Raw genomic sequence first — 21,776 nt, forward strand, 5'->3', positions numbered from 1 at the left:
AGCCGGGCAGGTGGGGCCTCCCCACGGGCGAGGGGGTGAATGGGCGGGGTGAAGGGGTTCGGAGGATGATGGGGAGCCAGGGTGGATGGAGCTGGGGAAGCGCGGGACGGATCTGAGCCGGAAAGGGCACACCAGTAGTTCCGACTCTTCAGGCAGTTCCCAGGGGGGGGGGGGGGGGGGGGGGGGGGGGGGGGGGGGGGGGGGGGGGGGGGGGGGGGGGGGGGGGGGGGGGGGGGGGGGGCAGCTGGCACCCTATGGCCCCCACACCCCCCAAGTGCGGTGCCTGTCAAGCCCAGGAGGTATCTAGTCCAATCCCCTGCTCAAAGCAGGACCAATTCCCAACTAAATCATCCCACCCAGGACTTTGTCAAGACAGGCCTTAAACACCTCTAAGGATGGAGATTCCACCACCTCTCTAGGGAACCCATTCCAGTGTTTCACTACCCTCCTAGTGAAACAGTGTTTCCTAATATCCAACCTAGACCTCCTCCACCGCAACTTGAGACCATTGCTCCTTGTTCTGACATCTGCCACCACTGAGAACAGCCGAGCTCCATCCTCTTTGGAACCCCCCTTCAGGTAATTGAAAGGAGCTGTCCATACAGCTGATAGCAAACAGATCAAAGCAGATTACCAAGCAAATAAAACAAACACACAAGATAAGCTTAAGATACTAAAGAAACTGGCTACAAGCAGTAATTTCTCACCCTAAGTGTTTTAGGAAGATTGCAGAGATTCTTGTTGGCCGACAGCACTGGCCTGCAGCATAAAGCTTCAGATATTTCATTCACAAGCTAGACACCCTTCCGGTCTGGGCTCAGCACTTCTCTGTCCCCTGGCCCCAATCTTTGTTTCTTAGGTGCCTCCAGCAGTCACCCTGGGCAGGGATTCAGTGAAGAATGAGCACTGATTATGTCACTTCCCTGCCTTAAATAGTTTTACATATGGTAGGAATCCTCTGGGCACTCACAGACTGGCTGCAGCTGGGGGCATAGGGCACCCGGTGCCCTCTCCCAGCTGAGAGCTTGGGGGCGGGGCTTGGGGTTCAGCGAGACGTCTGCCCCTGGGCTAACCCAGCTGGCTTCAGCGCCATCCCGCTGGGCTCTGCCATGGTCGACCTCCCTCTGCCTGGGGCACCAGGCTGGGTCATGGGGCCAGAAAATGAAGCAGGCAGGAGGATGCATTACCCAATATAATGGGGCGAGGGGGGAGTGACACTGACATGGCCAATCGAGAGCGTGGGCAGAGGGGGGTTATTTATTCAGGCCACAGTCACATCCCCTGAGCAGCAGAGAGGGGCAGGGTGAGATTAACAGGGGGCTGCTCTGTCCTGCAGACAGAATCCCCAATGCTGCCGCCCTGAACGCCGCCAAGAGCCTGATCCAATGCGCCGTCAAAAGGGGTTTCCTGAAACGCAGCTACACCTTGACGGGGCATCGCAACGTGAACCCGACCAGCTGCCCTGGGAACGCCCTCTACAGGGTCATCAGCAAGTGGCCCAGGTTCAAAGCCAAACCCTGAGTCCCTGCAACCTCAGGGCAGCCCCTGCGCATGTCGCTGACCATGCCTGCGACTTCTGCCTGCCCGAGCAGCACCTCCATCCCCCAGCAGGGGGCAACCTCGTGCTTCTTGCCCACTTGCTGCCTCCTGGGCCCAGAAAGCAGGGATCTGAGAGTTGGGGTTACGCTCCCGTCTCCCCTTGCACTTGGCTGCCCTGCTGCCCAGGGGGCTCAGATTTCTAATGATGCCTGGGAGCCGCCTGCCTCCCCCAGGCTGCTTCCTTCAGCAGATGCCAGGCCTAGCCCCTTGCTCCCGCCCAGAACAGGCACATCAGCTCAGCCCTGGTCCATATACAGCCAGGCCCAGGGACTTACAGCATCCGGGAGGTGGGGTCAATCCTCAGTTGAGCTCTGTGGTGACAGCCCTGCCAATCCCTGAGCAGCTCAGGGAATGTCACCTCCATTCCCCTGTTAAACGTCTGAGCAATTCTCAATTCCAGAGTCAAATCCTCCTCTGCCCCCAGCCCCCCTGAAATCTGCAGCGAAACTTTCATCTAGAATCCCCCAGAAATTGGTCGCTATTTACCCCACCCCACAAAGGGAACCCAAGTGTCCCTGAGCCCTGACCCTCAGCTCTGCCTGGCCCCGCGGGGTCTGGCTCTCAAAGTTTTCAGCACTAGGACCTTTCATCCCGACAATCCATTCCCGCCAGCCTCTCTCACCACGGGGGGGCGAAGTGTTAGGATCTTCACATGGCGGGTGCCTGGGAAGGACCAGTTGGGTGGTTTGCAGAGTCCCACAAAGGGGTTTTTAATTCAAGTGCAATTTGCCTGTAACCCAGCGCCCCTGCGCCTTAGCGCTTGCTTTGCTTGGGAGCTACACAGCAGTGAGAATAAACCAGCTTCTAGCACATGAAAAGTTGAAGCGCCGTGAATCATTTCATCTCCTGTTAAACCATAACCACCGCCCGCTGCTGGACTGGGTTTGGAGAGCTCAGACGGCGAGATTATGGTCTGTCAGATTAGCAATATGACACTCCTTTGTGCTAGGCGCTGTACACAGAACATAAGACAGACTGTCCCTCCCCTAAAGAACTCACGGTCTAAGTAGACACAGGTTGGGAGGGGAAACTGAGGCACCAGGAGGGGAAAGGGTTTTACGCAGGCTCATAGGGCTAGTCAGTGGCAGAGCGTGGAACAGATCCAAGGGCTGAAGTCAAGTGATCTGCCCACTAGGCTGTGCTGCCTCTCAGGCTAGAGGGAGGAGATGGACGGAAACAAAGGGGGAGCTGGTTCTTCATGGGTTACACAGACAGGCCCGGCAGCCCTGAGCTGAAGGAAGGAGAGGGGAGCTGGGGTTTGCTCCTGGTGATGGGAGCTGGGGCTGCAGAAGGGGGCCAGAGCAGAGGGAACAGCCATGCCAGCAGCAGCGTCCCAGCCCCACAGTGCCTAGGGCTGCCCAGCGTGAGGGGACGCTATGGGGAGGGGGCAGCGGCCCTGACGGGGCAGCTCTTTGTTATGAGAGTCACTGTAGAGCAGCCCCCGAGCTAGGCTGGGAGCCTGGTGGCCTGGGGCTGAACGGGCCTTGGAAACAGGAGCAAACCCTGGTGGGCCGGCAGCTGGAGGCCCCCAGTGTCCTGTCCCCCGCACAGTTATTCCTGCCTCAGGAGGCTCAAGCAAGAGGTTTCGCTCCTGGGCCAGCCGCAGCCTCCGAACAGACTCAGCACAGTCTCCGTTCCCATCTTCTCTGAGACACCAGAATCGTAACAGCTCCCCCAGCCCCTGTGGGGCTGTGACAGCCCAGGACCGCCAAGCTGCGTTGCCTGGTCCCTGGGGTGTTTTGGCTGCTGGCCTCATGGAGCTCGGCCCAGGAGGGGCAAAGGATCCCACGAGGCCCAAGGAGAGGTTGGTCCCCTTGTCAGAGGAGGCTCTGGGCATTCACAGCCACAAGTACTCAGCCAGGAAGGCAGCCAGGATCTTGCACAGGTTCTCCACGGTTGGGGGGTGCAGGTTCTGCTCCGTGTCCTCCATCGTGTGCCAGACCCACGGGAAGGGCGTGGCGATGAGGTGCAGCACGGGCACTCCTGTGGCCAGACAGATACACAGACAGTCAGCGGGGATCCAACCCGGGGCCTGCAGCGCTGCAAGCACTGGCCTCTACTGCTGGAGCTAAAGGAGTAATTCCACTAGTGTCAGCAGTAGTAGACTATTATCCCTATGTGGCCCAGCCACTAGAGGGCAACATGTGACACAATCTAAATCCACACACTGCCTCAGTAGATGGAGCCAGGCCCTCAGGCATCCAGGCACGACCTGACCTGACATCTAGGAGCCCTGTGCTCCCCTGACCTAGCAACGAGCAGCTGGCTAGGTGCATTATGGGAACCAGGTTGGCCAGGGACATCAAACAGGTCAGGGCCAAGTGGCGAGATAGCAATGATGTATTTATAAAGTCTTTCACCCCCAAGGATCCCAGAGCCTACATTCAAAATGCAGCCACCTCTGGGGTGAAGCTTGCCAGGCAGGCAAACAACATCTATAAAGCATTTTACCCCTGTAAATAACAACACTTAGCTCTTGTATAGCCCTTGTCCTCAAGGGATCGCAAAGCACTTTACAAAGAGGGTCAAAATGATTCCCCCCACTTAAATGGGGAAACTGAGGGAGACGGCAGCAAAGTCACCCAGCAGGGCAGGGGCGAAGCCAGAACCTGAACCCAGGTCTCTGTCCCTTGCTCCACTCACGAGGCCAGGCTTATAATATAAATAATATATGGAGATATACCTATCTCACAGAACTGGAAGGGACCCTGAAGACAATCGAGTCCAGCCCCCTGCCTTCACTAGCAGGACCAAGTACTGATTTTGCCCCAGATTCCTAAGTGGCCCCCCTCAAGGATTGAACTCACAACCCTGGGGGTAGCAGGCCAATGCTCAAACCACTGAGCTATCCCTCCCCCTTCTGGAGGAGTCTCACCATGTTTTGTCTGCACACATTCTGCCCTGGCTCCTCCAGGGAGGCTCCCCCAGCTGTCCATCCCACACTGCTCTGCGCCTGGACGCCCGGTAGCCAGGGGCAGGGCAGGTACCTTTGCGGAGGAAGGGGATGTGGTCGTCTTCAACAGGCCCATACGCAGGCTCCCGCTGGAAGTATGTCTGCTCCCGGGGGTGGGATTGCAGCAGGCCCAGTTGGTGCAGACGCTTCTCTGGGCGACACAGAGCAGAGGGTGAGGAATGGGCTGGTTCCTGGGACCTGCGAGGCTGAGGGCGCGGCAGGACGAGACCCACAGGGGGCCCTGCCTGGCCACTCGCACCAGAGCTCCCGGAGGACATGGAGACGCTGCTGTCTCCAGGAGCAGGCAGGGGAAAATGCCGGAGAGAGAGGGGGGATTTCAAACCTGACATGTTGTGTTTCAGGAAAATAAAGTGTTGGTGCAAGATGTCTCGTCAACAGCCCCGGGGACTGAAATCCCAATTCCCAGCTCTTTCCCACAGCTGGGGCTAGAACCCAGGAGTCCTGGCTCCCAGCACCCCCCTGCTCTAACCACTAGACCCCACTCCCCTGCCACAGCTTGGGATAGAACCCAGGAGTCCAGGCTCCCAGCCCCCCTGCTCTAACCACTAGACCCCACTCCACTCTCAGAGTTGGGGCTAGAACTCAGGCACCTTTATTCATTGTCAGACAGATGCAGGCCCATCAGGACTGTGGGGGAGGGAGGTAGCTGTTCCACTAGGGGTGCCTGGGGGGGCAAGCCCCCTCCCACCCTTGGAAGGAAGGAAGGTTCAGTACCGATGCCGATGAGCCGGTCGAACCAGGAGGCGGTGAGGGGGAAGTGGTTCTGGATGGTCGGGTTTCGGGCCCCCAGCAGGTCCAGCAGGNAACAGCCCCGGGGACTGAAATCCCAATTCCCAGCTCTTTCCCACAGCTGGGGCTAGAACCCAGGAGTCCTGGCTCCCAGCACCCCCCTGCTCTAACCACTAGACCCCACTCCCCTGCCACAGCTTGGGATAGAACCCAGGAGTCCAGGCTCCCAGCCCCCCTGCTCTAACCACTAGACCCCACTCCACTCTCAGAGTTGGGGCTAGAACTCAGGCACCTTTATTCATTGTCAGACAGATGCAGGCCCATCAGGACTGTGGGGGAGGGAGGTAGCTGTTCCACTAGGGGTGCCTGGGGGGGCAAGCCCCCTCCCACCCTTGGAAGGAAGGAAGGTTCAGTACCGATGCCGATGAGCCGGTCGAACCAGGAGGCGGTGAGGGGGAAGTGGTTCTGGATGGTCGGGTTTCGGGCCCCCAGCAGGTCCAGCAGGACAAACAGGCTCTGCAAGGAGGCAATGAGGGATTAAATCTGCAGGGGCCCAGCCACCCCGGAAGGATCTGAGGTAGCAACTGGCCCAAGATCCAGTGCACAGAGTGAGCCCCCCGGACAGGCACCCCCGCAACCCCCTACAGCCTAAAAGCTCCCCTGTGCAGAGCTCCCCAGAGGGGCAGGCAGGCGGCTCTCACCATAGCCTGGAGCTGGCTGGTGTCCGGCCGGTGCTGAGCCTTGGCCATGTGCTCAGCCAGGTGGCGCGCCCCATACAGGGAATCACTCTCACTCCACTCCCCAAAGGCCTCCTCGCCGTCCAGGAACAGCAGCTGCAGCGTCACCTCGGAGCCCTGGGGAGAGACACGGGGCTTGCTCAACCCTGGCACTCCCAGACAGGTGAGGGGACTGCACCAGGACAGCAACAGAGCTGGGGATAGAACCCAGGAGTCCTGGATCCCCGCCCCTCTTCTTCAATCATTGGACCCCATTCCCCTCCCAGAGATAGAACCCAGGAGTCCTGGCTCCCAGCCCTCCTGCTCTAACCACTAAACACCACTAGTTTGAAGCAAGTTTTTTTTAGCTTTGAGGCAGAGGAAAAGAGAGAGTTTAAAAGTTTAGGCTATTGTGTTTGTGAGGCTTTTGCCTCCCCATACTGGCTGCTTGTAAACTATTAAGGGGGGCCAGCAGTAGCTTTTACACCTCCCAGAGATAGAACCCAAGAGTCCTGGCTCCCAGCCCCTCTGCTCCAACCATTAGACCCCACTCCTCTGCTGGAGCCAGAGATAGAACCCAGGAGTCCTGGCTCCCAGACCCCCTGCTCTAACCACTAGACTCCATTCTTCCCTTGGAGCTGGGGATAGAACCCAGGAGTCCTGGTTCCCAGACCCTCCTGCTCTAACCACTAGACCCCACTCCCTTCCCAGGGCCAGAAATAGAACCCAGGAGTCTTGGCTTCCAGTTGCCGCTGGTTTTACCCACTAGACTCCATTCCTTTCCCCCAGCCAAGAGTAGAACCTCCAACCTGGGAAGCGCTCACCTGCTCCTTGGCCTTCAGCAGCGATGCATCCAAGGCCGTGGCCAGTTCCAGCAGGACGGCGCAGGGCACGGCCGAGTCGGTGGCCCCCAGAAAAGTGCGGCCCTGCCGGTCGCGGGGGAAGTACTTGGAGTCATAGTGGCAGGCCAGGACCAAGCGCCGCCCTGCAGCGGGGTCCAGCGTGGCCACTATGTTAGCAAAGCTCACGACACCCCGCGGGGTCCGGTCCTCGAAGGCATCCAGCTCGACCCGCCAGCCCGCAGCCAGCGTGGCCAGGCTATCCACAATGAACTGGGACAAGATGGAGAAACTGTCAGGGTGCCGGCTAGGGGGAGCCTCAGGGGGCAGCAGTTTTGGGGCTATCAGCAGGCAGGCCCAGGGGGGAACAGGGGGAACAGTCTCACCCTTCTAAGGCAAGGGGCAGGGCGGAGAGATGCTCACCATCTCCGAAGGGATCTGCCCAATGCAACGGAGCTAGGATGCTCCGAGACGGACCCCACTCGCTGCCTGACAGGGTCAGAGCGACGGCCCACCTAGCCTGGCATCCCGCCTCCGACGGTGCTCAGCACCAGCTGCTTCAACGGAAGGCAACAGAACCCTGCAGTAGCAGCCATGGGATGATCTGCCTCCCACGACTGGGCTCATCCTGAGTTAGAGACGGGCTCGAGCCCTGGCGTGGGTTCACTCTCTCTACCAGATTGTTGGTACTGTCCACCCACTGCTCTGCGTATCTTGTTCTCCATACAAATGTCCCGTTTCTTTGTGAATCTTACTAAGTTCTGAGCCCCAGTGAATTCCTGCGGCAGTGAGTTCCACTGGCTAATCACACATCACAGGAAGCAGGTTTTCCTTTTACCAGATTTGACTCCCCCACCTTTTAATTCCCTGGAACATCCCCTTCCAGGCGCAGGAGAGAAGCATCCTACCTCCCCTATCAAGTAACAACTGGTCTGGAAAGATTGCTGCCAAGATCCCTCTCGCTCATCCCACTCCAGAGTAACAATCCCAATCGGTCCCAGCTACACCCAAGAGGTTTTCGAGGCTCTGTTCAGTCTTGTCCCCCGTCTCTGGACCCCCTTTGTTCAGTGCTATGCCATGTGAGATGGGGGCCATTCCTGAGCGTATCCAGCCGGGTTAGCACCCGGGAAGAGTCGGAGGCGTTTGCATTCAGCGTGTGTTACGCTGCCCGTCACCACTGAATTCCATCGGCATCGCGTCACCCACCCCTCAGGCTGCAGGTCTCTCTGAAATTCCTCACGGCCCTCTCTGCTCCTGGCTACCCTCAATAATTTTGCTACTACTCCAACTTCCAGATCATTAACAAAGATATTAAACAACACAGGACCTTTAGCCATGACTGAAACTGACCACGTGAGGTATGGCTTGTGGCCTACAGGTATTTGCTAGGTACAGCACAGGTATACAGCAATGCGCATACACGCCTCTGGCCTGAGAGACAATAGCACAGCCGAACAAGGCACGCGGGCCAAGAAGCTAGTCAGGAGTAACCCCAGGCCAAGATCTCACAGGACAGACCACTGGAATACCTGAACAGCTGACAGGTAACCACCAGCTGGAGATGTTTTAAGACAGGAACATCAGCAGCTGTCCAACCATAGGAAACCAATGCTAACTAATTAACATATATGCTAATAAATTTGAGGTAGAAGACCTAGTGAACTATGGGAGAAGGGCACGCTGACATTAGATGGGTGAGGAAATACAGATGATGGCCGCGCGGCTTAGAGGAAACTTAGGTCGCAACCATGCACGTCGGGTCTTAGTCATTCTAACCACACTTGGCTGCTCTTGGGCCAGGAACCCACCAAACCTCAGCACAGTGGTTGGGAAGATACGTAGTCAATTTAATTAATACACAATCAACAGATGAGGAAACAGGCTACACTGTGACCCAGGCCAGCTGAGACCGGGTCATGGGGCTCAGACTGCAGGGCTAAAAGTTACCAGGTAGATGTTCGCTCTCAGGCTGGAGTCTGGGCTCTGAGACCGTCCCTCCTCATGGGGTCTCAGAGCTGGAACTTCTGCATGGCAATTTTATAAACCCACAGCCCAGCCCGCGTCAGCTGAGCCAGGCCCTGAGTCTTTCATTGCAATGGAGACATTCCCTGAATCCCTTTGCTTCCTGTCTCCTGGCCAGTTTTGGATCCAAAACAATATTTTCTCTCTCACACCTCGGCGACTTAACTTCTTTAGTCCAAAGTGGTGCTTAGAAGTTGAAATAATCTTCTCCATCACGCAACAAGACTCTGAAGTCCCCTCTGCTTGCCTGGAACTGGTAGCCTCTCCAAGAAAGCTGGTACTGAGGCCTCGACCCCAGCCTCCTTCCTATTTTCCACACCACTGCCACCAACGTGAACCATGAGCTCCACCCCAGAAACCCATTTAGGTATCTCATGACCTTCACACCTAGCTGGTTTCATGTTCACCAGCACCCCGCTGCCTACGTTCCCGACAGCCCACTACCCCACCACCCATCTTCTCCTCTCTGCTACAACTCCACCCCCTGAAGCCATCTCCACTGAGCAGGAGAACTTCCAGACTTCACTAATTGGGAAGCTTGGAGGGTCCCTCACATCCGGCCTCAGGGTCCATCCATCATGTGATCAGATGGTGGGGGAAACCAGCCCAGCCCTCAGTATCCTCTCCCTTCTTCCCCCACAACCAGTTGGGACATTTCCGACAAATCGTTTTTTTGTCAAAAAACACCAATTCATCCAAATTTTGCGAAACAGGGTCAGGTTCAACGACGCTCCCACCTCAAAAAATGTTTCAACTGTCCACATAAAACATTTCGATCGTTTCAAACAGTCCCATTTTCTGGGTCAAAACAACAATGATTTGTTCTGAAATTTCAGCTAATCAGACTGAAAAAAGGTCAAAACTGAAATTAAACATGGCAAACTGATCCAAACAAACCATTTCCGCTGACTCAAACTGGCAAAGAAAAGGTCTTAGGGGGCTGCAAATACCTGAGATTTTTGTCCTGATTTGAGACAGGAAAATATTTGGAACTTTCAAAAATATTTGCAGAACGGGAAAACCAATTCTCAACAGCTTGAACCCCTGCATGCTGGGTCTGCAATGGACATGTCGTTCGCACAGATGCTTCCAAAATGCACTGAGCTTCCAGCACCCACTTCAAACCAGGTATAGCTTCTCCAAGAGGTCCTGCAGACCCAACCCCAAAGATTTTCTGCATCTCTAGTTCAGGCCTGTGGATACTGAGTCAGCATCTGAAGAAGTGAGCTGTAGCTCATGAAAGCTCATGCTGAAATAAATTTGTTAGTCTCTAAGGTGCCACAAGTACTCCTGTTCTTTTTGAGTTAGCTGGTGTCTCACACCCACTTTGCACCAATGGCAGTGACTGCCCAGGGTCCCGGGTGCAGGGAGGCAAAGCCTCTGTTTGCACCGGAGCCTGAAACAGACAAAGCTGCCCCAGAGAAACTCCTGGCCTCAAGCCACTGGCTGCAGCAGGGCAACCCCCTGGAGTGTGCAGGGCCTGAGCTTACTCTGGGGTCCCATATTCCGGGGTGACCTTTGAGTCCAGGATGCGCCCCAATCTCCAGCACGGCACAAAGACCGCACATCCCCAAGGCTTTGCTGGGCCACAGCCCACACTCACCTGCCGCACCTTCTTGTTCCCCGGGCTGCCCGGGTACCGCTCGATCAGCATGGGCTTCAGGAAGGAGCCCCAGAGACGCCGGAGGTCCACCAAGGAGGCCACCTGCTTCACCTGGCTACTGGAAAGGCTCCGGGGCTTGTGGCCGAGCTGCGGGAAGGGACAGCACTGGAATCCAAGGGACCGTTCAAAACACACCACGCACCAGGAACGGACCCAGACCATCCAGGCGACAGCAGAGGGTTTCCGCGGTCTGAGTCTCGAGCCAGCAGCTGTCTCCTTCCTTGTGTTCATACAGCGCCCAGCACAACGGGGCCCTCCTCTGTGACTAGGGCTCCCCAGGTCTCCCATCCCCAATACAGGCAGTGGCTGCGAACAGGGGGTGTCCTCCCGCTGCATCCCCCTGTGCTGCACGACCCCGCGAAGGTGACGGAGAACAGAGCACAGGAGCCAGTAAGAGTTCAAGGGCCTCTACCTGCCCCCACCAGAGTCAGTGGAGTGGGGGAGGAGGGGAGATACCAACACTGGTGGCGCTACTGCCTCTCCGAGGGCTTTGGGCACCCGCAAGTCACACCCAGGGCCTCCCTCCAGCCCGCCAGCCCCTGGACTCAAATCGCCCAGCCCCCCCCCTGCACCTTCCATGCCTCATTGCAACACCCCCCACCATCACTGGGCACCCTGACCCCACAGCCCCTCCCTCCTGGGCACCCTGTCCCATCCATACCTCACGGCAACACCTCCCCCCCCCCCATTACCGGGCACTCTGACTCACACCCCCCAGGCACCCTGACCCACACCCATTCTTCCCAGGCACCTTATCCCATCCATGCCTCACTGCAACACCCCCCACCATCACCGGACACCCTGACCCCACACCCCCTACCGCCAGGCACCCTGACCCACACCCCATTCTTCCCAGGCACCTTATCCCATCCATGCCTCATTGCAACAACCCCTCCCCCGCACCATCACTGGGCACCCTGCCCCCACACCCCCTCCCTCCCGGGCACCCTATCCCATCCATGCCTCACTGCAACACCCCCCCCATACATAGGCACCCTGGCCCCCACGCCCATCTACTCCCTACCCACTCCCCTGCCCCCTACACCCATGTTCCCTACCCCACTCTTTTCCTGCCCCTCCCGGAGCGCCTCCACGTCATGCTCCCTACTTCCGCCCCCACCGTCACCCCAGACACCCAGCCCCGGCACCTGCCCCCTGCGCCCCACCCGCAGCCCCCCTGCCTCACCAGTGGGCCGGCGGGCCCCGCGGCTGCCCCCCACCGCCCCGGACCCCAGCCCAGGTACAGGCCGGCGCCGGCCGCCCAGAGCAGCAGCGCAAGCATGAGAGAAGGAGGGCGGTGGGGCGGCGCGGGCAGGGGGCGCTGGGTCCGGCCGCCCCTCCTCCGGCCGGCGCCGAGCCCCCCTATTGGCCCTTTCCGCATGGCGCCGCGGGAGCACGAGCCCCGCCCGGGGGCCATCCAGGCCCCGCCACGGGAGGACCCGGGGGGATCCGCGGCCCGAGGGGCGGGGCAGATCAAGCCACGCCCCCGCGCGGGGGTCCTATATAAAGCCCCGCCGCTTTGTGAGCGGGGCGATTTGCAAGACCACCCACAGGAGGAGGAGTCACGACGTGTTACGCCCTGTTGGGGCGGGGACACGCCCTTGGGGAGGAGCTACGTCAGGAGGGGGTGGGCCAGGTAAGGATAACTCATCACATACAGCCTATTTGAAACGTGTAACCCCGCCTCCCCCCGATGCACCCCCTGGGTCCCACCCCCCCAACACGCCCAGGGTCACCGATCCCCGCCTGGGTCCTACCCCCCACCACCATACGCTTGGGTCTGCCCCCCTCCCCCATTCCCCTAACACTCCCCTGGGTCCTACTCCCCCACTGCACCCCTGCCCTGGCTCTGACCTCCCCTTCCCATAAACCACCTCTGGGTCTGACCCCCCTTCCCCCAACACACCCATGGATCCGACCCCCCTTCCCCTAACAAACCCATGGGCACAACCCCCCAACACACCCTTGGGTACAGTCCCCCCACATTGCACCCCTGAGTCTGATTCCCCCCTTGCCCATCACACCCATGGAGCTGACCCCCCTCCTCCATATACCCCAGGGTCTGACACCCACCCCCCAACACATGCATGGGTCTGATCCCCCCTTCCCCTAACAAACTCATGGGCACAACCCCCCAACACACCCTTGGGTACAATCCCCCCACACTGCACCCCTGAGTCTGATTGCCCTTTCTTGTAACACACCCCTGGGTCTGACCTCCCTCCCCATAGCACATCCATGGAGCTGCCCTGTCCCAACGCACTCATGAGTCTGACATCCCACCCCAGCACACCCATGGATCTGAATCTCCCCTCTCCAGTGCACCCAAAGGTCCAACCCCTCCCCGCAATGGGTCCCGATGACATGGGGATGGATGCACATGGATGACAGGTCCATATGGAGAGAGCAAGCACATGGAAGGACAGACTGACTATTGCGGCTGGGCCTGGAAAGCTGGGGGCAGGGAAGTGTACGGGGATTGATGGGTGACTAGATAGAGGGTGCCCCTGCCCCCTGAGCCCCTCAATATACCAGCAAGGAAAACAGTGCTTAGAGCCCAGCTGGCAGCAGCTGGATTGACCCCCTCCCCTTGCTGCTGGCACATGGCCCATCTGCAGCACTAATGTCGCTAGGTCGGTAGTGCTCACGTTCTAACCTCGGGGGTCCCAGTCCCACTGAGGGTGGTCCCTGCATTTTGACCTTCCTCCTGGGCTGTATAACAGGGTTTATCACAGGATTTGTCCCTCATTTACATGGCCAAGAGCACAGTGTGTGAGGTTGTGTAACACACACAGGGTGCTGCCAAGTGGCCAGTGTTTGAGGTTTCATCACAGTTCCCCTGGTATTTGGTGTGTCTCTTAAAGTACCAGCTCCCAGAGTCATGGGATGGAGTGAGCTACCATTTTTTTTAAGCTAATGATTTTTAAGCCCGTGGCATAATTTTGGGGACCATCCCACTGCTGCTGTTTGAATGCTTGGGATTGGCAATGCCATGTTCTGACAACTCCCTGACACAGCAAAATGTCCCAGGCAGAGCGGCTTGTGGATCCAAAAGTGTCAGAGAACAAGGGGAGAGGACAAGTGGAAAGGAAGGATGGATATCCTGGAGCTCTCCGGGCCCAGGGGCAGGCAGTCCTGGCTAAGGTCTTGGTACCACACAGCTTGGTTCTGAAGCAGAAGAGTGCGTCCCTTGGACAACCAGACGTGGTGCAGTTCGGTTTACACTGCAGACCGGAACCACGCTGCGGCCGACCCAAGTGCAACCAGCTGCCTCCTTGAAATCATTATTTATCATACAGATAATTGTAGTGCCTTAAAGTGCCAGTGCCAGGCCAGGACCCCTTGCACTAGGTGCTGGGCAGACACAGAGCAGTCCCTGCCCTAAAGAGCTGACGATCTCCGGATAAGACATGAGCTGATGGGTGGATTCAGACCGACCAGGGAGTCCTTGCTGGGCAGCACGACCGTCTGTGGGCTTGGAGCCTTTCTGGCTACAGAGGTGTCTCCCAAAGGGAGCCCTAGTGCTGCTGGGGGATTTAAACCCAGACTGGATGCTGGGAGAACGGATTCTCCCCTCCACCCCCCAGACACTGGATCCCCCAACTCGGCCCCACGGCAGCGTCACCCATCAGCTGGCAGCAAGCAGGGTTCCCTCAGCTTTGTGCATGCTAGGGGCAGCTCCCCCGAGGTGCTCAGGGATGGACTCCCACTTTGGGCCTACACGCTGTTTCTCCATGTTACCCCCACTGTGCCGTCCAGGGCCACGGAGTGGGGAAATCAGCAGCTGCCGCATCCTCCTGTCTACAGCAGCAGTTACCCCCCCCCCCCCACACACACACAGTGGGAGGAAAGCAAACAGGGATGCCAGGATGGGGCAGAGGAGGAATAATGGAGTGGGGAGAGGCTGGAGCTGGGGGAAAACAAGGATGCATGGGTGAGACCCAATGAACTCATCCCACACAATTTCTAGCTGCTGGCCCCTTGGGCTGGAATCAAACCAGAAGAGAGGCAAGGCCTCCTGGCCTCTTACCCTGCAGGATCCATCACACCCTTTGGAGGCCTTGGCTCTGGCTTGGTGCCATCTGTCACAGAGCTCCAGGATCGGGGCTACGCCCCAGCTTTGGAACAGCCCCTCGGAGGAATCCGTCAGTGGGCCAGGTCCCTCAGGGGTTTCACTCATCCTCCAGGGCCAGCCATGTGGCTTCCCCACCTCTGAGACTGAACCTCTGGGCTCCAGGCCTCCTGCTGCACCCTGTGAGCTCTCCCCAGCGGAGCCAGTCAGGCTCCTGGGAGAGCCTTGTGCCCCCTGCAAGGACTGACGTCCCAGCAGCACTTGCAGGGACGCTCGGCAGCACTGGCAGACTGGTCAGGTTTATTGGTCCCTGGAGCCCAGCACAGGATGGCCCCAGGTTAGCACGGAGACACGGAAGTTAAAGTATCGTCCAGCCTGGTCAGCCCAGGCCCAGCCAAGCTGGAATGACTCCCACAGCCAGACTCTGTGTCTCCCCATCTGACCTCCTTGGTCAGTTCCCAGGTGTCCCTTAGCCTTCCCTGAGGCAAACAATCCCTTTCCCTTCCACTAGGTAACCATGAACACGCTAGGGGAAACTGAGGCACGCATCGGCTTCGTTCCAATATTACAGGAAATCCCCACTTTGTCACACCATCACAGCCCCCCATACCTGGATGTTGGGAAATGAGCACCCCGCCCCCTGGTGCCAGTTTTGTATTCCCACTGCCACCTCTCTCTACTTACATGCCTGGCGTTTAAATGCTCCTAAGCCACACTGGCTCTGGAGAGGATAGCAGCTTCTACCTGCCCTGCTGATACATAGCAACCAGCAAACCCTCTGGCTTCCCCAGACTCATCCCGCGCAAGGATCATGAGTCTCAGGGAGATTTGGCCACGCACAGCCATGCCTCCAAGTCCTGTGTCATTGCATTCTTGTGCTCCACAACATCAGAGTGGCCAGACTGGGTCAGAGCAAAGGGCCAGCTGGCCCAGTATCCTGCCTCTGCCAGTGACCGGTGCCAGATGCTTCAGAGGGAATGAACAGAATTGGGCCATTATTGAGTGATCCATCCCTGTCGTCCAGTCCCAGCTTCTGGCAGTCAGAGGTTTAGGGACGCCCAGAGTATGGGGCTATGTCCCTGACCATCTTGGCTAATAGCGACTGATGGACCTGTCCTCCAAGAGCTTATCTCATTCTCTGTTATAGATTTGGCCTTCACAACATCCCCTGGCAGTGAGTTCCACAGATTGGCTGTGGGTTGGGTGGAGAAGTACATCCTTGTGTTTGTTTTAAACCTGCTGCCTGTTAATCTCCCCCAGTGACCCCTGATTCTTGTGGTAAGTGAAGGGGTAAATAACAATTCCTTATTCATGTTCTCCACACCAGTCATGATTTTATAGACAACCTCTGGGGTGACTCACAACAGCTATTTATACAGGAATCTTATCCGCCCCCACCAAGCACTGAAATGCAGCCACCTCTGGGTTGGAACACAGCAGCTGTTTATACAGGGCACAGCAATGCTACGTTGCAGTTCAGGACAATTTGCCAGTCTCTTCCCAAAGTCTGAGGTGCTCCCTCCTCCCAGATCTTGAGGCTCATACCAGACTTCCCCTGAGGCAGTGGGAAAAGTGGTTGTTTTTTTTTTTGGTTTTTTTGGTTTTTTTTTTGAGCCATCTGGAGGTGGCAAGGTGCAGGTTATGTTTGTGGCTTGGGTTTGTGGGGAACAGGCAGGGAATTATACAAAGCAGAAAAGCCCTGAGGGCTGATTGAAACGATGCTGCTGTTCCCAGGAAAATCCCCTAAATCCCCTTGGCCTTTATAGCCCCAGAAAAGCCTAAAATCAGTCCATGCAGGAAAGAGGAAACCAAGGTGAAGGGCAGACTGGCTCTGACGTACCTAGAGGGAATGGCAGATCGATGGGTCCAGCTGCTGTGGAGGGCTAATTGCCACAAATGGGAACTCAGCCCAAAAGGCGTGCGTAGGACGGCTGGGTTAGGACCCAGCAGCTCTAGGTTCTAATCCTTACTCTGCTGCATTCTCCTTTTGTGACATTTAGCCACAATTGCTCTGAGCCTCAGTTTCCCCGTGTAGAATGACCCAGCTCATAGGGCTGTTGGGAGGGACCTGCCCCTCCCGCCCCCCTCCGTGTGTGAGGCTCAATGACAAAGAGGGGAGCTGAGAGCACCTAGGAGCTTGGCAATGCTCTGGGGTGGGGGTCAGGGCCCTGCAAGGGCTAGAATGTACCATGCTCAAGTGTGGGCCAAAGGGTCCCCTGTTCTTTGCAAACAACCCTCACCTCAGGCCGGGCGCTTTCATGACATCAAATACGTTGCCTGCAGGGTACTTGCCCGTAAAGGGTAACATGGGAGGTCTCTGCTGGAAGCTGGCAACGTATCAACGCTCACAATCCTGGCGTGACGTGTGTAAGTGAGAGTTAAGTAGTGTCACTATATTGGCATTTATGCCCTTCTGGTCTTAAAAGTGAAAAGGAGGATGGGGACAGTGAGATCTCTGGGTGACGGCCTGTTGGGGGGAGCTGCTACCCTCCCTGGCTCACTGCTGGTGATGCAGCGCCACGGCCCTACCGCAGAACGATCAATAGAGAGTCACCCAAGACAACCACAAACAACCCAGACCACGTGGAGGTGGAAGGGAACATTGCACCAGACAGGGGATCTGCCGGTGAATGGAGACAAACGACTGTTCAGTAGAACTGCGTGGGGAGATGCCCTCTGCATCCATTCACTGAGGAGAGGCTTGGGGAGTGGGGTTTTCATGCAGGTTTGAAGCCAGCCAGCTCTGCAAGGGACTGAACGTTGGGATGGGAGGGACTTGCTGTGTTAGCTAGGAAAGGTAAAACGAAGGCCCCCCGTTGCCTTGAATGATTTTGTTTTGTGTTGCAGCCATTTGTTTCTCTCACTCTCTTGCTAGTGGAACCTCTGTTCTTTCTGAACTCAGCCTTCCTGGGGTTCGTTACAGGTGCTGTGCATCACTGGAGTGCTAGTTTAAGGTTAAACTGGGGCATGCTGCACCTTTGGGCGCAGAGGAGCTGGGATTCCTGGTGCACCCAGAGTTACCCTGCAGGGCGAAGCCAGGGCTGGCATAGCTGGGAAGAGGGGGCTGGGGCTGGAGCAGCTCACACCCCGTTACCATCAGCCAGACTCCCTCCTGCTGGAGGTGGGGGGTGACTTACTGTTCTGGGTACCCTGAGAACTGCCACATCAAGTGGAGGGTTTTTCATCTCCCAGGGGGCACTAGGGGGCTGGGTGCCTGAGAGAGGAGATGGGGATGCAGGCTGCTACAGTTCAACCCCCGGCATGCGGCAGCCCCCAAGCCCCTTCGTTCCGCTGCCCTGTCACATGCACACCCAGAGCCCCGTTTTCCTCGAGGTGGCCAGATGGACACGCAGCTGATGCTGTGATGAATCAGGGCGCCCAGCCCCTCAGGTCGCTTGCTGCCCACCCCACACAGAGCATGGCAGAGCCCCCAGGGGCAAGAGCTTTTCCCCATGTCCAGCCTGAGGCACGGCCTGTCAGCCTGGCAAGGGCAGACCCCTCGACTCCATGCAGCTACGTGTATCCGTCCGCTGGTGGGGAGATTAGAAATAGTGCCCCTCCACCACTGCCATTCCCTGTCAGCTTTAATCCAGGTTGGTTCTGGAGCCCAGGTGGGGAAAGGGATTGTGAGACGGACCATGCAACCCACAGAGATAGCACGAACCAGCATGGCATGCTGCCCTCTGCTTGCCTGGATAGTGCCATCTCCAAAGGCCAACCCCCCACCCCTTGGCATAGAAGGTAGGTGGCTGCGTTCTTATGCTGAATGGCCATGCCTGCTCTGCAAGGAGTCCAGAGGCGTTTCCACCCCCTAGGAACCTTGGCAGATCCGTCACGGGATCCGGGCCCAGCCTGAGGAAACCTTTTCCATCCGTTTCCAGCCACCCGCAGCACAAACTCGAGCCTGGGGCGTGGCTCAGGGACATGGTTGGCGGCAGCCCACTCCCTTGAACGCAGATGAGCTGTGTGCGGGTGCCAGGGCGGTTACATAAAGTGCACTGCAAACCTGGAGGTGGTTGTAAGCACATTGGTCTGGCTAATGGGCAGGTGGCCCGTGCTCCAGAGACCCGCATGTCCTAATGAAATGGCACCATCCACTATGATTCCTCAACTCCAGGGCCAGCTGGGACCACGGTGATCTCCCAGCCTGACCCGCTGGAGAGCACAGAACTGGCCCTGAACCATTCCTACGGCAGATCTGTTAGAAAACCAGCCAACCGTGATTTAAAAATGGTTTAGTGAGGGAGAATCCACCGTGCCCCTGGGTAAGTTGTGCAACTGGTTAATTAGGGGCTGTCCACACATTATATAAAACTGGGGGGTGGGGATGTCATAAGTAGGTAGGTAAGGTAAGGGTTAATTTTCTTTTACTGTAAAGGGTTTACAAAGGGAACCTCTGGAGGTTTTTGGCTTTTTTTCTGGGTCTTTTGTTTCTCCCAGCTATGGAGGAAACAACTTTCCTGCTAACTCCTATTTCTTTCTAATTTCTCCTACAAAGTGTAAGTACAAAGGCAACAAGGCAAATAGGCCGTTATATGCTTTGTGTTGTATTTACATGTGTGTTGATGTGCTGGACTGGTTTAATTTGGCTATCTTTTAAATCAGACTGTTTATTCATATTTTCTTATAAGCAAGAGCCTGTATTGATCTCTTAATGCAGTAATATTGTTTTGTATTTTCTTTCTTTTTATATAAAGTTCTTTTTTAAAACCTGGCTGAGGTTTTTGGGGTTTCTCCGGTGAGGCTACAGGAAGGGGGGGTGGAAAATCTCTTTATATTAGCTTTACTAGATTTGAATGCATCGCCTCAGGGGGAGGGTGATTTCCCTCTTTGTTTTGCCTTCAAGGAGTTAAGTACTGCATCGCCCAGGCTCACCCAGGGAAAAGGGAGGGGGAAGCGGGGGAGCAGATAACGAGGAGACAAGGGGGAAGAGCTTGTTTTCCCGTTGAGATAGGGAGACCCAGGGGTTCTGGGTCTTGGGGGTTCCCCAGGGAAAGGTTGGGGTGACTCGGGGTAACTAGGAACCCTAAATTGTCCTAGTTGGTGGCAGCGAGATAAAATCCAAGCTGGTAGTGAGCTTGGGGGAGGTACAGTAAACACTCAGATGTTGAACTCTAAGTCCAGATTTGAGACAGACGTCTACCACAGGGGAGTGTCCTTAATTTTGCATGGTTCTTTCCATGTCACAAGCAGGGCTTGGAAAATCACCCCCCAAATGTTACATGGGTTATGGACTTTCACTTCAAACTTTCCAGTCTCAATTCATCTAGCTTCAACTTCCAGCCCTTGGATCCCACCAGATCTTTGCTGGCTACACTGAAAAGCACCCAGGAGCAAGATCTGTCTAGAAGTTCCCCCGGTAGGTACTTCTAGACTGGGATCAAGTCACCCCTTAATCGTCTCTCTCAAATGGAACAGATCGAGCTCCTAGCGTCTCTACAATCCCTCAAGACCTCACTCACCCCATCCAGCTTCGTACAGCAACTGCTGGCCATAATAGGACCAGAGAGGGGTTCAGGAAGCTGGGCCCCAGACCCTGTGCGCCCAGCCAGCCTGGGGCAACCTACCCATAAGTGAGCAGAGCCACCCGGCTGCATCGGACGAGGGGCTGCGCAGCCTGCTGGTGGCCAGTGCCAGAGGGAGGTGCAAAGATCCCTGCAGTGGGGGCAGTTAGCGGATAACCTGCCCTCCAGGAATTCCCTCCTGACCCCTAGCAGTGGCTGGGTCCTGCCCAGAAGCAGGCTGGTTCACAGCCCTTCGAGGACTAGTTCAGCATTTGCTGTTCTGATTCAAGATGCTCGTTAGCCATAGAAGCACCCAGTCCTTTCCAGCATCCCTCTCAACCCTTGGGTCTCCGTAGTGTCATGTGGCAGGGAGTCCCACTGGCCAACGGAGCAGCATGGGAAGCATCCTGGCCTAATCAGCTTTGAATTGACAGCTTAAAGTTGCCGTGACCCTCCCCTTGGGCCAAACAGGAGGGCGGGTGGCAGCTTACCCAGCACCACACCTGTTGTGCGCACACACAATTAAAAGCTCGTCTTCACTGCAGTGTTATCCTGAGTTAGAACCTGAGCCCTGCTCCTCAATCACCTACATCCACAGCGCAGCAGGGCTAGGAACCCCAGCTGGGCTAACATTCGCGTGAGCAAACTCACCCGCCCTCAGTGCGGACTCAGGCTAGCTCCGGACGAGTCCTCCAACACCTTCCCACAATCCCACTGGCCCAGCACGGCCAGCCAAGTCCTGCCACAATATACTGTGGACGGGGGGCATCCTCCAGAGCGCAGGGGGAGTGAAAATCTAGCCAGGGTGGGGGCAGGGACAGACCTCGCTGGCCACAAGAGGGGCTTGGAAAATTTCCCCCAAAACTTGTTTTTTGGATAGGTAATTGGGTTAAGTAAATGCAGTAGTTCAGGCATCTGCTTCCTGCACACAACTTAGATTTGGTTCATCAAAAAAACCCAGGCCCGAACCCTCCCTCAGCAAATGATTTCAAGTCAGAGAGGCTCATGGGAGCTGTATGCAGCTGCCATTCCCCTTCATGGGCCAGACTTCCCAACTGGACTTCATCTCCTGCATTGCAGCCAGCGGCCCCCCCTCCATGAGCAGGGAGCCTGGTGCACCTTGGAAGCAATCGCCCAGCCCCCAGCTCAGAGGGACTAGGAGCAGGAAGCACCCAAACTACCACTCCCATGAGGCACTGCAGCAGGTCAGCCACATTGCAATATTTCTGCTTTCCCCCAAGAGTTCCAAATTTCCCACAGCCAATTTTGGCCAAAACAATTTTTTTTTTCATTCTTATCAAAATTTCCCCACCAGTTTGCCTCTTGCGTCTCACTTTAGTTCTTCAAATAGCACCGCAGCTCCAGCTGCTCCTCCCACGTGACCCGAGGGGAAGTGAGGCAGCCACTGCCTGAGTTTGCAGAGAGCCTGAAATAATAGTTCAGACGGCCGGACTGCCCCCTTCAACGGGAGCTGCTTCCGACACAACGCTGAATGCCGCTAACCCTTTCATGCACGGAAGGAGTGCACTTTGAAGAGCTATCCTAGGAAAAGGTCGGCATTAAGATGGTGAATGCATTACCAGCCTTTAACGCCACACGGCTGGGTGGTGGGGGGACATGAATCATTTTATTTTGGAGGGGGCAGCCAGCAAAGTGAA

The 21,776-nt window shown here is 56.7% G+C and overlaps 2 protein-coding genes across 2 annotated transcripts in view; one reads left to right on the forward strand and one right to left on the reverse strand.

Annotated features, from left to right (window-relative positions):
* LOC116835254 (peptidoglycan recognition protein 3-like) overlaps positions 1-2,677 on the forward strand; it is a 25,796-nt gene extending 23,119 nt beyond the window's left edge. Inside the window, exon 7 of the mRNA XM_032797952.2 lies at positions 1,224-2,677. Coding sequence (XP_032653843.1) covers positions 1,224-1,521 — 298 coding nt within the window. The 3' untranslated portion in view covers positions 1,522-2,677. The remainder of the gene's footprint in view (positions 1-1,223) is intronic.
* A 673-nt stretch (positions 2,678-3,350) lies between these two features.
* Positions 3,351-10,704, reverse strand: QPCTL (glutaminyl-peptide cyclotransferase like). The gene is made up of 6 exons (XM_032798004.2): positions 10,483-10,704; positions 6,843-7,130; positions 6,004-6,156; positions 5,719-5,818; positions 4,587-4,703; positions 3,351-3,582 (listed from the first exon to the last, which is right to left on the reverse strand). The coding sequence occupies exons 1-6, from the start codon at positions 10,702-10,704 to the stop codon at positions 3,437-3,439; spliced, it is 1,026 nt and encodes a 341-aa protein (XP_032653895.1). The 3' UTR covers positions 3,351-3,436.
* Between the last annotated feature and the right edge of the window lie 11,072 nt (positions 10,705-21,776).

This window comes from Chelonoidis abingdonii, chromosome 11 (assembly GCF_003597395.2).
Source record: "Chelonoidis abingdonii isolate Lonesome George chromosome 11, CheloAbing_2.0, whole genome shotgun sequence".
Lineage (NCBI taxonomy): Eukaryota > Metazoa > Chordata > Testudines > Testudinidae > Chelonoidis > Chelonoidis abingdonii.

Excerpts from the sequence above, each read along its gene's own strand:
- QPCTL (XM_032798004.2), bottom strand. The coding sequence starts at position 10,704 with ATGGTCTGGGTCCGTTCCTGGTGCGTGGTGTGTTTTGAACGGTCCCTT. Across the intron at positions 6,157-6,842 it reads TGCTGAAGGCCAAGGAGCAG|GGCTCCGAGGTGACGCTGCA; the intron begins GTGAGCGCTTCC and ends GTCTCTCCCCAG. Across the intron at positions 3,583-4,586 it reads CATCCCCTTCCTCCGCAAAG|GAGTGCCCGTGCTGCACCTC; the intron begins GTACCTGCCCTG and ends GTCTGGCCACAG.